The sequence below is a fragment of the Oenanthe melanoleuca genome, chromosome 5 (genome assembly GCF_029582105.1).
Source record: "Oenanthe melanoleuca isolate GR-GAL-2019-014 chromosome 5, OMel1.0, whole genome shotgun sequence".
Lineage (NCBI taxonomy): Eukaryota > Metazoa > Chordata > Aves > Passeriformes > Muscicapidae > Oenanthe > Oenanthe melanoleuca.
In genome coordinates, this window is record NC_079339.1 from 43,574,638 (window position 1) to 43,591,097 (window position 16,460).

Below are 16,460 nucleotides of genomic sequence, written 5' to 3' on the forward strand. Positions count from 1 at the left end.
ATTAGGATCATGAAAAAGCTTTTCCAAGTCTCAGCTGTTCACTGGATCTTGTAGTAAGAAAAACAAATTCATCCAATCAGATGCTGCTAAGTGTCCAGCCAGCTTGTATAACATACCATAGGCTAATTTAGAGGTAAACCCTCCTTCCTTTCTGGAGTGCTTGTTGTGAGGGAAGAGGGATATTATTAATAATTACAATTAGTCATAAATAGTAGGCTTAACAGAACCTGACTGGCAAATCCTGCACCAAGCCTTGCTTCATAGCTGGATAAGGTAAAGCCCCATGGAAGTGGGGGGAATTATACAGCTTTTAACTGACAGATTTCTTACCTTGTTTTGTGTGAAATGCATTTTGCATTTTCAAAATACAAAAACATAACCTAGGATTCCACATTTGTATTGTCACAGCATACACACAACTCACAATCAAAACAGGATTTAACAACTACACATGTAGGACAAATCAGAAGACCAGAATCACTACAGTGGAGAAAGGGTGTGTGATTGGTTTGTAATAAGAACATTCAAACAAATGCAGTGTGTGTGTGTAAGAGTTACGTATTTATACTTGCAGTAACTTTACTTTATCCCTCTCAACTTTTTTTGTACAATTATTCAGAAATTCATCTCTCATGATAAATCAATCATGTTCATTGCTGCAATACACTAAAACCATCAGTTACTCAACAGAAGCAAATTATTAGAGATTTGTTATTTTATGCTTTTTGTGAGTATATTGTGTTACTGTAACAAGGTAAAACACAGCAAGCATCAAGACAAGCTTAACAAATACTAGAGATTGTACTTTGTCTACTGCAACGTTAAAACATCTCCCCATTAAAATTTTAATTAAGGGTCAGATAGGTAATTTGGTCAGAGGAATAAAAAGACATTTAAACCTAAAAGTTCAAAGCAATTTACCAATCAGTTTAATTTTGGGGTTCCTCTTTTTAGCTTCTTTCATCAGCCACCATTCATAGCCCCGGAAGTAGTTCTCATCATTTTCATAGTGCATATGGGAGGGTTCAGTACCATCTAGGAAGGAAAGAAACAGGTAGCTCACAATTATCTTCTGTGTCATAAGCTGTTACACATCATAAACTTTGCTGCATTGCTCATTAACATAGTATGCAAGCACATATCTCCAAAATGGTTCACAAGTTCCTTGGTATTTATTTCAAAGCCAAAGGAATAGTGGGAGGTAAATGCAAGATTTGCTACCCTTCCTTCTTAGTGTATTAACTTAGAATAATTTTAATATTTTTATTTTGAAGGGGTTGTGCCTGTTTTTAATATCAGTTGTGGTTAATTATTAGGCATTTTCTATCCCTAGCTATGATACCACTAAATCTATGTTTGCTATTGTCCCGTATCTAGGAATGTTACAGCATTAAGATTAAGAGGAAAAAAAATCATTACACAAGCAAATTATCTCTAAACCAAAAAACAAACAAAAGGTTATGGTTTGTTCTTTCTGCACAAAGCAAGTCCAGGGAGAGGAAAGAAAGGAACTACCATGAATTTTTACAATTACAGGAAAGATGCTGTGGTTTTTTTTGCTTTTTCAGTAAAATATCTAGTTTATAACTTTCACAGTGTTCTGTGACTGCTGCAAAAGATTTTGGAATTGAATTTCCTGCTGAATTTCCTCAGGCAAAGGTAAACAAAGTAGAAAGGTGCAAAAGAATCAGTGCTGCATGGGAAGACCTTACACGTAAAAGTCAAGTAATAACTTGTGTACATGACTGCAACAATTATGCAACTGATGTTAAATTGTATGCAGAGATTTCTTCTAAAGAGACTTTGTTTTAAATTAAGCCTGCTGAAACAGTACATTTCATCACAGAAAATAGGATGGATTTTTTTATCTTACTAACACTTGGTTATATGCAAGTTTGTCAGGGACATAGAACAATTAGATTCCAAATTTGGGCCTCATATCACATTTCAAGTGAACTCCTGATCACACCTCTAAAGTCAGAAGAAGAGCTGCAGTCTACCACATTGAGATATACGCATCTTATTGTTCTCCTTTCCAAAACTGGAAACCATGACACAAGTATGTGACATTCTCCTTAGCCAGCAGTAAGAGTGTTTGAAGAGACAATTGCCTGGAGACAATTCCATTCCCCCCACCTAGCAATTCAAGCTCTTAAACCCAGCATAGAACTTTTCAGCATGTTAATTTTTGTGAAGTAAACACAAGAATTAAAAACGATATCTAATTATACAACACACAGACATTACGGGAAAAAAATGTGTATATATACAAATACACATACAAGTATATATACACAAACGTATACATACTAATTTATATACATATAGAATACCACAAAACCAGATTCTATGCTTTCTATTTATTAACTGTGCCTGGTTTTAAGACTATTCCTGATGTGGCCAGATTTACTTTGAGAAAAATGTAGAAGGTAGCCTAGGCAAATTACATCAAGACATTTTCATTTGCAACTCTGTCAGGAAGAAAAAGAATACTGTCTACTGACAGCCAATGCCACTCCAGTAAAACGTTGCAGCTAATTAAACCAAAGAAATATAACTGCTTCTGATCAGATGCCTTTGCATTCCATGCTTTTAAGAGATAAAGTGGCTGGTATTGCAAAACTCATGTGTGAGAAATGCTCTGCAACTCAGAAACCTGTGATGGCGGAAAAACTCATTTGCCTTAGAAAGCAACCTATTAACCATTTGATAGTGAGAACTGCTTCCAGAATGTTGGTGTAAATCTCTCTTGTACAAGCCATTATGGTTTACTGCAATCAGTTCAGCTGTCTCCATGCCTCAGTTCCATGCAGCACATGTTACTTACAGCACCACTGAAACAAGAAGTTAAACGCTGCACCCGCAAAATCCATACCTGTTGACTGTGCATCACCTCCAATCTCTACCTTGAGCATATGTAAAGAAGCACCAAAATTTGGCTGTGGAAAAAGACAGAAAAACAGAACCCTGCTGTTAACAAGAAGAATGAGATAAGTAAGTGTGCAATTTTGAGCACGCTGAAAATACAATTTTTTTTTTTACTTTTTTAAACACTCATTATAAATGTAATGAGAGATTAATTTCTGCTTTTCAAAAGAAAATCCATCAGAATAAATAGTATACTAATCTTTAAACAGTTTCAGTGACTGGCACTATCAACAACACTCCTCCACAGCCATGCAGATTTTAAACAGGTTATGCTCAAGAAAATACTAAAGCACTATTAAAGCACAACACACAACATACGAGGAACGCAGCAGTATTTTAATGTTATTAGAAGTCAAACTTGTTTTCTTTTAAAACCAAATTATTTAAGTTAGTATTTATTATTCTTTTTTGTAAAGTGTTACATTGTTTATGTGAAAAAGCATACATACAGGCCAGGAATAACCTGGAAACTACAGAAACTACAGAATATTGGCGAGAGAGGAAAAAACTCATCACACTGGAAAACAATTGACTAGCTCACTATCCCCCTTCCCTGGCATCTGACCGGTGGAGCCAAATATAAAATTCAAGCTCATACAGGTGATTCTACTGCCAATATATTCTTCCAGCCACTAGTGGCTTAAAAATTGCTCGAGACAGAAGTTACAACTAATCATTATTTTAATAACCACTAATAAGCTGGCCTCCTCCACGGAATGACCCAAGCATAATTTTGGTATCTAAAAAAATGTTTTAAGACATAAGAACACAATTTGATTTTTTTAAAAATGCTGCATAGATGGCATCTCTTTTGGCTTACAAGTTTGGGATTTTCGTTTAATTTTAACAGCAAAGTAAGTATTTCCCATTTTTACCATTTCTCTTTTTGACGTTTTTTGTTTTAAACTTGTTATACATTTGTTCTCCCATTCCATCATGAAAGTTGAGTGACACTAAAAGACAAGGAGAATGAGGCAAGGTACACCCCAGACATGACAGTTTAAGAGGTTTTGGTACAAGAGCATATCAAAAATTCTTTGAAAATCATGATCTCTCTAGATTTTCTTTTACCACATGCCTAATCAGAAAATTCATACTAGTAACACACAGCTTTAGTCTCAAAAAACCCATCAGTTTTGATCCCCCAGGCACATATTATGCCTTAATCTACTCTTGAAAATTAATTCTTAAACTGCACGGTAAATTATTCCCCTCCAGCCATCTGGATTGCATTACTTGAAAGTGACATGACATCCTCTTCCAGCAGAGTAATTTACAGTGCCAAAAGCAAAACAAGCTATTAATGTCCAGTGCAATAATCTTGCCATATATCAAGTTGGGTAACTCCACGGGTTACACTTGTTAACTAACACAGCTTACAAACCAAAGAACTTCCTACACGTTCTAGAGTCACTGCAGTTGTACTTAAGACCAGTTTGGAATAGGTATGCTGTTACAAACCTGCAGTATGCACAGTCATTTTTATGCTACATTAACCTGTCTGTACCCAAAAAAAAATCCAAACTTTAAGACCTCCTTGATTCAATCACTATGAACAGCTAAACCCCCCATTTTAGCCACAGAAACAACTTATTGTTTAGCTTATGATCAAATATATGGCTAAACATATTTTCAAAACACATTGTGAAAACTCAAAAGGAATTTTCAGAAGAATATGAAGACACAGCCTCCTGAACAAAAACAACACCTAAAATTTTAGGTTCTGATAACAATCAACAGTAAAACAGGCACTTTACAGGATGGGATTTTGTCTAATTTCAAGCAGCATGAATATACTATAGGAGTTCCAATATTACACAATAGGAAATTCTGCATGAAATTAAACGTTATTGTAGCAGTGAAACCAACTTTACCTTGAACAGGTAATCTAAAATCTGGGACCTGTAAGGTTCTGGGTAGTTCACCAGGAGTCTAGATGTGGCCTAAAATGGAAAGAAAATGTGAGAATGTGCAAACACACTTTCAAATTTTAACTACATCCCAGCTTTTCAGTCTATGCCTTTCACAGAGCTAATAAACCTACAAAAAACAAATATAGCACCAAAAACTTAACTAAGTCCCTACATAACTTGTTTCTAAACCTTCAGCTGTGCATTTCTAGTTCCACAGGTTGCAAAACTGCCTTGCACTCCAGTTACCTGGAATTTACTGCAGAGTCCAGAGAACAGAGAAACAAAGAGATCACACGGCTTTATGACAAGCAAAAGGCAGCTCCCTCCCAGCAGCATTTCCCACTCTACTCAACTCTCCCCGCTTTGGCTCACCAAAGGCCAAAGCAAGGGGAGCTCGCAGGGCTGGACCGCACGAAAGACGACGAGCGGCTGTGGCTCGTCCAGCATTTTAAAACGCAGGGGCTACTAAAACCTTCCACATAAAACACCCCCCGGCTTAGCTCTCCCCGCTAGCCCGGGCACCCCGAACCGCCCGAGCGCAGGTGGCCGGAGGGCTGGCGCCGAGCGGAGCCCGGCTCCATCGCCCCTCAGCGCCCCCTCAGCGCCCCAGGGCCCGCCGAGCCCCCTCACGCCGGAGGGTGCGCCCACACCCGCAGCCCTCGGGGCTCCCCCAGGCCCAGGCCCCGCCGAAGGTGCCCCCACTGACGGGATGCCCAGCCCAGGTGCCGCTCGCCGCGCCGAGAAGGAGATGCTCACCCCGCCGCCGCTGACAGCCCCGATCCCGTCGAACTCCCTGCCCAGCCCGTTGGAATCGTCCAGCACGTAGGTGGCCGCCAAGAGCGGAGCGGCACCGACCCTGGGGGGCCCCGGGCCGCAGCTGCAGGCAAGCAGGATCGTGCCCCAGAGCAGAGCCGCGCAGCCCATCCCGATCCTCGTCCCGCTCCCGGTCCCGGTCCCCGTCCAGCGCCGCTCCCGCCGTGTCCCCGCAGCGCCCGGCAACGCGCCGCACGTGACCGCGCCGCCAGCCCCGCCCGGTGCCGCCATCCCGCCCCGGGATCGGAGCGCAACCGGGCGGCTCAGCCTGCCTGAAGGCACGGCTGCCATTTTGACAAAGGGCACGGCTGGCTGCGTGCCGCCATGCTGGAGATGGGCACGGAGCGGCGGGTGAAGCTGCTGCGGGGCCATGCTGAGTGTGGGAAAGCCGCCTGGCTGTGAGGCGAGCGGGGTTTGTGTGGGAGCGCGGCGGGAGGGGCGTTCAGTACAGTGTGAGCAGCCGCCCGTAGGGGTCGAGTCAAGCTGACCGTCTATTTCGGGGTCTCTGACTCTCCATTTTGGGGCCTCTGGCAAGGCACGATACTTGTCCCGGCCGAATTGCGGCGTTTGCTAGTGCGTCCTTCATTTCCAGGCCCTCGCAGCCGGTTTCCTGGCTGTGCGCCGCTCTCAGGGTGCCGCCAAATCCCCGAGGGGTCGGCACGAAGCGGCGCTTTGAAGGAGCGCGCTCCAGCGCCGTGAGGAGATCTTCGGCCGCCGCAGGGACAGGGACAGGGACAGGGACAGGGACAGGGAGCGGCCCCGGGCCCCTCGCCAGCCCGGCCCGCAGAGGCTGCTGGCAGCCCCGGCCCTTCCCGGGGAATCCCGGCTGGATCCGCAGCTGCGTCAGAGAGGGATGCTGAAAGGGGGGTTTAAACTACGATGGGCTGAACAGGCCTGTTTGCGCCGTCAGGGGTGCGCTGTAGGGCAGCCGCATCGAAATGAGAGCAGCCCAGGTGGTGAGCCGCGCACCAAGAATTTCCGTGGGGATTGCCGGGGTGTTCCCTCAGACTCCAGCTCATGCAAGCATTCGGCTCGGAGGAAAAGCAACCCGGAGATCGGCGATCAGCTTGATTATCCTATAAAGATTCGTAATGGGGAAGCGGCTTGTCTGTTGTCCTCAGTATTTCATAGAGATGCTTCAGGTGCCTAAAGGAGGAATGAGCTGAGGAGATGCAGTGTCTAAAGTCCTGCGTTGTGTAAGAGCTATGGAAAAGCCCAGGTTTTGCACGTTTCTAACCATAAAGAATGCTGTTATTCGAGCCTCGGTCACTCTCATTGTCATTGTTTCTCTGCCACCGTCATTCAGGGATCTAATGTCTCAGTGATGACATTACCTGACTGACGTTTCCTGTTTAGTTCTTTTTAAATAACAATACCAAGCACTCACAAAACATTTTGCACTTTACAGCAATATCAAGTATTAACTAATGAACCTGCTCACACCCAAATGAGCTATATGATACCATTATTACATGCAGACAGTCAGAGTGACTTCCTCAGGGCTACTGTGAGTCAGTGCCAGAGGTAGTTTTATGCCCCTGGTCCTATTTCACATTAATTGCAGGAGACTGTACAGCTTTGCACATCTGGAAGGTTTGCAAAACCATTATGAATTATTTATTGGTTCATTTTGATAATTTCATTGATTATTGCATGAATTTATTTCATGTAAAAGGCTTCAGCTGTGAAATTCAGTCTCTTATTCACTCATGAGATCCTAAAATAGTCAAAACTTATATTTTTAATCCTGTGACATGCTGAGTGCCTGCCCTTTTCGGTTGGTAAAGAAAAACATTCTCAAAATCTGTTTTGGTGGAAGGAAAAGGATATTTTGGTATGACTGTCAACTTTCATTCTGCATCCTGACCTTGTGTTGAACCATTTTTTTCTTTACACTGAAAGGAATGAGGAGGAGGTGTCTTTGCAAACAAACTGTGGGCCTGATGGTAGATAAGGCCCAATATGGAGAGGTGAAAGAAGCAGTGGGGGGAAACCAAAAATTCCACAGGAATTCCACTAATTGACACAGACTGTTTCTCACTCAGGACTATACTACATGTCTGGATTTAGAAAAAAAGAACAGACACAAGTAACAAGGAAAAAGAAAACTGGGGCAGGGAGTGCTGCTGTATGCATTAGAAGGGGGTGTTGGGCATTCCAGGAAGTCTGTACCTCTCAAGTACCTCAGCCAATGGGGAAAGAGAGAGGGAAATGTGGCCAGGAAATTAGGATGAAAAGGAGGATGCTTGCCCTAAAAATTTTGAGAGACCCCATGGGGAATGCCCCATTATCTGTCTCTTTATTCAAGTAATGTTACAGGACTAATCTGTCTCCTTTTTGGGCATAAACCTCTGGTGTTTGTGGATTCATTTTCTTGACAACACCTTTGTTCATGGATCCTTTGTAAACCCAAATTTAACCAAGAAATTTATTGAGGACTTACTCATTGCTTCTTTTCTAGATAAGATAATTTTCCACTGTTAATGTGTTTCAGGGTTGGAGTTTTTTCTCTCAGCAAACACTAATAGTAATACCTGTTGTTCTTGGATAACTGATCTGAGATACGATGTATGTCCAAATCTCTCAAAAACCCTGGAAAATTGTGCTGCTTCCATCAGAAATTCAATTTTTGCATATGGACAGAATTAAGAATTTGTTTTAATATACAGCTTTATTTCCAGAAGGCATAAAAGGCATCATCTCCTCTCTTGCTTCCATTGCTCTTTCAATTCTCTGTCATCACAGCAAAGAACTGTAGAAATGTTTCAACTATGTTTCTCTATTTCTAATAATGATAAGAATTGGTTTCTCTTCAGCAAAGTATAGGAATGCTCAGCAAAACTCCAGAACCAGCATACTGGACACCTAGTAGGTACCATGTTAGGAAAAGGCACATGGAAAGTGATGAAACAGGTCTTTGTCCAATGACTTTTCTCACAGTGAAAATGAAGGTGTGACTGAAATTTATTTTAGAAATTTATCTAAGCCAGGGGTCTTCCATCCACCAAACAGGAAGGGCACAGCTTGAAAGTGGCCACAAGTATTTGATAGTTTAGGCTTCGTGTAACAATCAGATCAGTAAAAACCTCTGGATGAAAAAATCACACTGACTGGAAAAAAAAAAAAAGGAACCAAATCTCTGCATACAGTGGATAAATATTGTAGAGCTGCCTGGTATTCTCAAGGAAGTTAGTGTGCCCATATTTTAGAACTTTTCAATTTGTTCTCTTTCATTTCTCCTTAGGATCTGAATCATCAAACTGGACAGTTTTGGTATTACCCAACAGATGGGCATTTCAAGTAAAATTGTACCCACTTTCTTAAAGCAGAATTGTTCCAAACAGAATTTAAGGAAAAATACACACAATAAATTACCCTGATTACAGAGGGGGAAGAGAACTATGCTCATGTAACTATTTTCCACCAGTCTAATTAAATAGAATTATCTGTTAGAAGAATCACTCCTCTGAAAACTGCATCCAACCTTAGATTTAGTTTATGTAAAAATATATAAATATGTAACCTGTCACAGTGCATAAAATGGTGTTATCCTTTGTTAGCTAGAACTACTCATTAACTTCTCATAAATACTGAAAATACTTAATTATTTTTCCACAGACACCTAAAGTCATTGTAAAACATTTTTGAGCTCTTCTCAGGTGGATTCTTATTTGATTTTGTGATCAGTTTGTAGGGAAAAGCAGGTGAAATCCTACAGTCAGCAAAAAACATACACATTTTGAACTTCTACAAGTAAACACAAATAAAACACAGCATTTTATTTCTATGGATTGGCTTTTCTGCAGAATGTGATGTCTCCTAGATAAGGGGTGTATAATATACCAAGCTCATATAATCAGGCAGTATTTTAAATTAAACTTTAATAAAGTCTCTAAAAGTACTCAGTATATCTACTGATGTTACTTCCATCCTTCGTTCATCATCTTTTATCTCATGGATAAGCTTAGATTAACAAGGAACTGGGGACAGAGAAAAAAAAGGAACCAAAACCAAGAGATATGTGAACTGCTGCCTGCTTAAGAGCAGTTTCCTGTCTCTGTATCTGATCAAGCAGAAGCAGACGCTTTTCTTAGAAGCAGATACGGGTTACACTGCCCATGGCATAACGGCAACCCCTGCACGGGGACACGTGGCTGCCAAGGTAAGTGCTCGGGATTCCAGGAGCCAGGAGCCAGCTCCATTCTGGGACAGGCTTCAACCCAGCTCTCCCTAATGGGATGCTGACATCATGCATCTAAAAGAAGGGGCACAAAAGCGGCTGGAAAAGATTGCTTTGGGGGAGGGATTATTTCAATCCCAGCACAACCAAAAGATTTAGACTAAGGCAAAAGATATCAAAAGATTGAATTAGGAAAGACGTGGCTAGGATTATGAAAGAAAGTTTGGTTCATTGCTGTAATGGCATTGCCGTGATCAAAATACAAATTACAAAAGCGGGGGATAGTGGAGAAGAACTGTATTTGGGGGTGAATTTTCGACATTCTGATCTTCCCATCACTGCAATATGTGCCTCAGGCCTCACAGAGGATTCCAGTAACTCTTCTATTAGTGTTCTTCAGTATTTTCAGACACTGTCAAGATACCCAGTGCTATTTATATGAATATGCAAAATGCTTAAAAATAAGCTCTGGTAAAAGTAGCTTCTTAGACTGCCAAGTATCATGTCTGTGAAAATATATTGTACATCTTTCTGTATGCATAGAGGAAAACATGATGCACTTAATGATACAGGAAAATAATACTTGCCTGCATGGCCTAGATTCTAAAAATCATGGGGTTTTTTTCCTGTTTGCTCACATTAAGTGAATGTTTATGCTCAATGAAACAGTCTGTATAGTGTATCTTCAAGTTTAAAAGGCTAAGCTCTTTTAGAACTATTTGAGTCTCTACAGAATCTCATGGAGACCTTAGGGTGAAATTTAATGTTGCATGAGGAAAAATGCTGTTAATTTTAAGCAAAAAAGGCCATGTTTCTGAAAAGCATATTTCAACTTTCCTAAACTGTGAAGTTTTTCAGAATTGAGTTTTGAGATCTGCTTGTTAGGTAAAAAGAATTAGCTATGGAACATCCCCTCTACTTGAAGAATTCAACTTGGCAATAGAACTTACTATGAGAACAGTAAGCAATCTACCTTGTTGAAATTGCTTAAAGAGAAAAAGGAAAACAATCTCATTCTGTCTTATGATTGATACTGGTATCACCAGTACAGCAACTACTGCACTAGTTCACAGACCATTGTTCCTTTCTTCCCTTACAGAGTTTTATACAGAGTGTGGAATGTTCTTTTGTATTTATGCTTATCAAAATGTGACATTGTACTTTGGGACTTTCAAAATGTCATAAATGGAGATACCACATAAAGTTCTCTATGAACCTGAAGAAGATGCTGTAGAAATGTATTGATACAAATGCAGTACATAATGACTACTTTTCTCTAGGAAATCTCACAAGGTTCCTTTACGGGCTTGTTTGCATACAGCACTTGAAGCATAACATTTGCTCGTCCATTTCTCTAAATTTTATGTCTTACTGACTCTTCAGAATTCTTTACAGTGGGTTTTCTGTAGCAAAATGACAGAGGCAGGAACTATGATAATAATTGAATAATTTGTCTAAAAGAAAAAATTACTGTTAAGATTTTATTTTTTTTTATTTGAAACATCTGATACCAAAACAAGTCTAGAAAATAAGTCACAAGTGTATGGAATAAGTCACGGTAGGTTTGGACCATGAAAGTCAAACCATTAGACCATATCATTAAACCAAATTTCCTTGATGGTTAACAAAATATATCATTGGGGAAAATTATCAAATATTGTTTTTTAGGATAGCTGTAAGCCAATACCATCCTTCTGGGCAAAACCAGCAGGTGTGCTCAGTAGCAGAGAGAAAACCTGGGAATTTGTCGGATCATGCATTCAGGTAAGAAAAATCATCTTGCATTACAAAGTCCTAATTATCAGAAAAACAGCTCAGCAAGAAAGTGTGATATGAACTAGTTCTTTTGAAATAAGGCCCCAAGCAATTTGAGTGAAATGTGTTGTAATCAGGACAAAGTGGTGCTTTCTGCTTTTATATTTCTGTGCAAGAAACTGCAGCGTGCATTGTGGTAAGCTTCATTTGCTGTCTGTTTGACACACTTAAGTATAGGTCATCAATATGTGCCAGAATGACACACTGCTCATTATTACCATCATTGAAAGCATGTCCTCATGGAAGTACCATGAATGTGTCACCAATGGACTACCTGGGCAATGCTACACAGCCTCCAGGGCAGCATCCGTAGGAACTAATGAACATACTGGTTAAGAAGAAAAGATAGCAATGAGGTACAGTGACTTGTGAATATGAAGAACAGAAAAAACTTTCTGAGGTGACAATTTTCATGTGGTTTCAACTCACTTTGAATTTCATTTTTAGTGTCCCAGCCTACCATTAGCCAATTATGCCTTCAGATACTCGTTCCTTAAGGCAGATGGTAGAAGAGCAAAGCAAAATCTTGCCCCAAAGAACATGTGGTTTATTTAGATAAGAGCTATATAAGGACAAGTGTTTTACCTTATGATCAGTAAGATCAACAGAACAAAACTCTTAGAAACTAGAAGCAATGAGCTAAAATGAAAAACCTGAAAAAATCCCAGGTAGTATGAGAAAGTTGGCATATTGGTCTGAAAGTAGATACAAAAGAAGCTGTTGAGAGTAATGAGAGAAGTTGGGAGCTTGTAAGGATGGTGAGTCTGTAATACAACAAGTTAACTAACAAAAGAGTTTATGGGGGAGGGAGAAGGAATTCCAGTTTCTCAGTCACGAGATGAGGAAACACTGCCTCATACACTTGCTGCATTACACACATGCTTCTGAAAGGGCACGTTTCCCTTTTAGACATGAAGAGACCTGTCATAGGAAAAGAGATGCTAAAGTGTGATTAGGAGAAGAGGTAGGTATTTTATCTTTGATTCATCTGGTCTGTCTGCATACATTTGATTTCTTTTTCGTGAGAAGTGGGTCACAAAACCCTGGGATCCAATTTCTAGAGCTAGATTTTTATTTTGTGATACTTATCTATACTGATAAGCTTACAATGCCCTATTTACTGTGTGGTTTTATGAAACCAAGCTGAGATGCAGACATCTTATGTTTGTCTTCAATACAGACACTGCATTTTTTTTTTATTAGTCATTATGTTGATAAAGTTCCTCAATTGACCAAATTGGCAAGTCCTTCTCAAGAATTTTCCTCGGTTTTCAAGCTTGTGAATGAGTTTAGCTCTAGCTGATAAGTTAGGCAGCTTGATCAAATAAGGCACTGGCAGGTAGAATTGAATATGTGCTTTCTGGGTAGTTTTGTCATTGCTCCTTTTTTTAATGAATAATGATGAAAGGGGCGCTTTTTTTTTTTTTTTTTTTTTTTTTTTTGTGGACAAGAGATCCATATAATGACCTTTCAGGACAGGCAATGAACCTGTTTGGGTTTTTCTGATAAAGCCACAAACATCAGACCTATAAAAGGCCAAATTTTTCTTACCACGTGGGAAGGTTTCTGGACACAAGATGTGATTCCATTGGCGTTTTCTCCCATGTGGGAACAGTTACAGATGTGCTATCTTGTAACCACTCATTCTTCAGCCTCTTCACCTCCTCTGCTGCAGTCCAGGCTCAAAGCGCAGATGAGCTATCACAGCACTCTCTCAAGCAGTATATTTGGCAGTATAACTGAACTGCAACCAATATTTTCCATTCTTGTATTTCCTGAACGTAACAATTAGTTCTCTAGAGATGGGAACTGCTGAATGTCAGAGCTGACACAATCAGTGAGTTCCAGGTGTCTCACAATTACACTTATGCACCCTTTCTTACTGAAAGGTCAGCTCTTCTACATGTGTCTAAGGCTCACACACGCAACTCCTCCAGTCCCACTGCTTTACTCAGGGCTGCCCTTTTACTGATATTTTCATGTTGAAGCTGTTGATAACCACAGTCCTGGAAGTGACTAAGAAAAGCTTAATTGCTAATGGCTTTATAAGCTTGTGTATCACAGCTGCAGTTTTTAGAGGGAAGAAGAGTAAATGAAAAACTGTACTCAGTCTCCACCTCACGTGTTTAAAGGGACACCCAGCAGATTGTCATGTGCATGCAGGAACCCAATAGCCTGGTAAGTTCCACACAAGGGTTTCTGGTACATGCAGTAAGCCTTGCTGGAACAATGGCAACTTTGTGTGGGATCACATACAAAGGAGGAGAGAAGAAGCAGGGATGTATGAGGATGCAAGCAAGACAAGAGTGATTTGCAATAGGGAAATATACCAGACATGTTTACCTCTTCTGAGCAGATCCCAACATACAGCAGTACCTGAATCCCTCAGTTTCTATCCTTGGCTCTCCATTGCCTCAGAGGGGAGGAGGTTATTTGGGATAAGAAATCTGCCATATTCATATTCCCAGAACAGTGCTTACCAGAATAATAGAAAGTGCACACACATCTATTATTTAATTGTTGTCCACTTTCCAATCTCCTTTAACTCTCCCACAAGAGAGACCCAGGATTGCAGGACACCACCAGACTTCTAGAAGTGTCTCAACTGCTCATCCTGCTTCTGCTGTAGAAGCTTCTATCTAACTGACCTTGAAAACCTTAGATTTTGGGTTCCTCCTCCTATGCATTCCTAACTCCAAGAGCATTAATGTCCTCTGATCTCTTACAAACACTTTTTTTTTGTTCTAAAAAGAGGAAAATACACACACCAAGAATCCCATAAAAACAACAGAAATGTTATGGCTGGCATTTTTCCTTTTTGGTAACAGGAGGCTGGGATCTTATCAATCAGGTCCTGAAGAACTAACAGATGACAACTCATCAGAATACAACAGGGGGGTTTATTGCACCCAAGCTGGAATTATCTCAAGGATACCACAGGGCTGGACAATGAACAACAGCACTGAGTGCCATGATGATCACACCCTGGATAAGTATTTGTTTCCATTTGTGTACAGCATTGTGATGATGATCAGTGTTCCCATCAACTGCATATCCCTCTATGCATCTTGCATTCAGGTGAGGAAAAAGAATGAGTTAGCAGTCTACATCTTTAGCCTGTCCCTGGCTGACCTTTTGTACTCTTTGATTCTGCCTCTGTGGATTGACTATGCCTGGCATGGAGATGACTGGAGGCTCTCTGCCTTGCTTTGTAAGATTTTTGCCTTCCTTACGTATATGAATTTCTACACCAGCACTGCGTTCCTTGCTTGCATCTCTCTCGACAGGTACCTGGCATTAGTTCACCCCCTGAAGCTCCAGTACTTGCGCACAAGAAGGTTTTCATTGATTGTCAGCATAATTGTTTGGCTTCTGGAAAGCATCTTTAATTCAGTCATACTGATCAATAAAGAAGTATTCAGTGATCCTTGCAATTTCACCAATCATACATTATGCTATGATAATTACCCCCTGGAAAGGTGGCAGGCAAACATAAATTTATTCCGAATATGCTCAGGATACTTGGTCCCTTTGATAATCATTGTGTTTTGCTACCATAAAATCTACCAAGTAGTGAGGTATAACCAAGCCACAGTGGACGAAGAAAAGAAAAGAGTGAGGAAACTTATTCTGAACATCACAGTTAGTTTCATTGTTTGCTTCACTCCTTATCATGTTGTGTTGCTTATCCGCAGTATCAGCGAACCTTCTGCCTCTGATCCACATCTTTTGTTGTCGATGTATAAGGTTTACAGAATCACACAGGCCTTAACAAGTTTGAACTGCATTGCAGATCCCATTCTGTACTGCTTTGTGAGTGAAACTGCACGAACAGAAATAGTGAATTTGCTCAGATGCTGCTTGTGCCTACGAAAGCGTGAGGAGGACCAAGTGAAAGAACGTGCTCTGTGCAGTTCTGCTACAAAAAACACTGCAGTCATCACCTACAGAACTTCCTGTGAAACACAGAGTGTCAAAATTTCCTGAATGAGCACATGCAAAGGAAAACTGGAGAACCTAAAAGGAAAAGAAAGAAAAATTCTTCTGCAGTCTGTACCTAGGAAATGCCCCAAAAGTCAGAGATACCAGTCTAAGCAAAACCAGTAGCTGGAGCTGATAAGAACTTACTATAGGGTCAATGAAATCAATGGATTATCAACATTAAATCATATATGGTATATAAATGAGTGACGACAAACAAACGCACAATCAAGAAGGATGGCTGTGACATGCTGACAGAATTACTGAGGATCCTCCACAGAACAGTCTCCTGTTGCAGCTTGCTAGCCAGCCTGCTGCAATGTACTAAGTGGTAAATTTCTCTGTAATTTCATGGTGTTTTTTTATGCTGCTATGATGGTTCTTGTGTTTCATTAAAGACTCAAATTCTTCTTTAGCATACCCCTGAGCCCAGACACTTCTTAAAATTGCTTGCCCCCTCTGTACAAGCACTTACCTGCCCTTAAGCTTTTTATTTTCCCTTGAAAAATATATGTTCTAATGTATAATTGTATGTTGCAGTTTCATTACAATACCAGTATTGGTTTTCAAATAATTGAAGAGTCATTAATTCAAGTACCTCTAAAGAAGCAAATTCTAGCTGCCAGTGTTTTAACTTGGAAACTTCTCCTGATACATGTGGGGGAGGAAGAGAAGAATAGAAAGGAGATTTCACATCTCAGCAATATAAAGGGCCAGCCTTCAGACTTGCTTATTATGACTGAAATCTGGAGTGTGGTTCCATTTTCAGACTCAATAGAGTAAGGTTTGCATCCATTTACTTAACTGCACATGAAGGCCTCAGTTAGTGA

The 16,460-nt window shown here is 40.6% G+C and overlaps 2 protein-coding genes across 6 annotated transcripts in view; one reads left to right on the forward strand and one right to left on the reverse strand.

Annotated features, from left to right (window-relative positions):
- The window catches only part of GALC (galactosylceramidase), a 30,742-nt gene extending 24,681 nt beyond the window's left edge, over positions 1-6,061 (reverse strand). For both annotated transcript variants that reach the window (XM_056493260.1, XM_056493261.1), the window contains exons 1-4: positions 5,598-6,061; positions 4,803-4,871; positions 2,876-2,939; positions 922-1,035 (exon numbers count right to left, since the gene is read on the reverse strand). In XM_056493260.1, coding sequence (XP_056349235.1) covers positions 922-1,035; positions 2,876-2,939; positions 4,803-4,871; positions 5,598-6,026 — 676 coding nt within the window. In that variant the 5' untranslated portion in view covers positions 6,027-6,061. The remainder of the gene's footprint in view (positions 1-921; positions 1,036-2,875; positions 2,940-4,802; positions 4,872-5,597) is intronic.
- A 3,665-nt stretch (positions 6,062-9,726) lies between these two features.
- On the forward strand, positions 9,727-16,050 carry GPR65 (G protein-coupled receptor 65). 4 transcript variants are annotated; one of them, XR_008840688.1, is made up of 3 exons: positions 9,727-9,816; positions 11,503-11,598; positions 12,559-12,811. XR_008840688.1 is itself a non-coding variant. In XM_056493789.1 (3 exons), the coding sequence occupies exon 3, from the start codon at positions 14,599-14,601 to the stop codon at positions 15,634-15,636; it is 1,038 nt and encodes a 345-aa protein (XP_056349764.1). In that variant the 5' UTR covers positions 9,727-9,816; positions 11,503-11,598; positions 14,478-14,598; the 3' UTR covers positions 15,637-16,050. The 4 variants fall into 4 exon arrangements, 3 of the variants coding, with proteins under 3 accessions (XP_056349764.1, XP_056349762.1, XP_056349765.1); XM_056493789.1 differs by lacking the exon at positions 12,559-12,811 and adding an exon at positions 14,478-16,050; XM_056493787.1 differs by lacking the exon at positions 12,559-12,811 and adding an exon at positions 14,501-16,050.
- Positions 16,051-16,460: the final 410 nt, after the last annotated feature.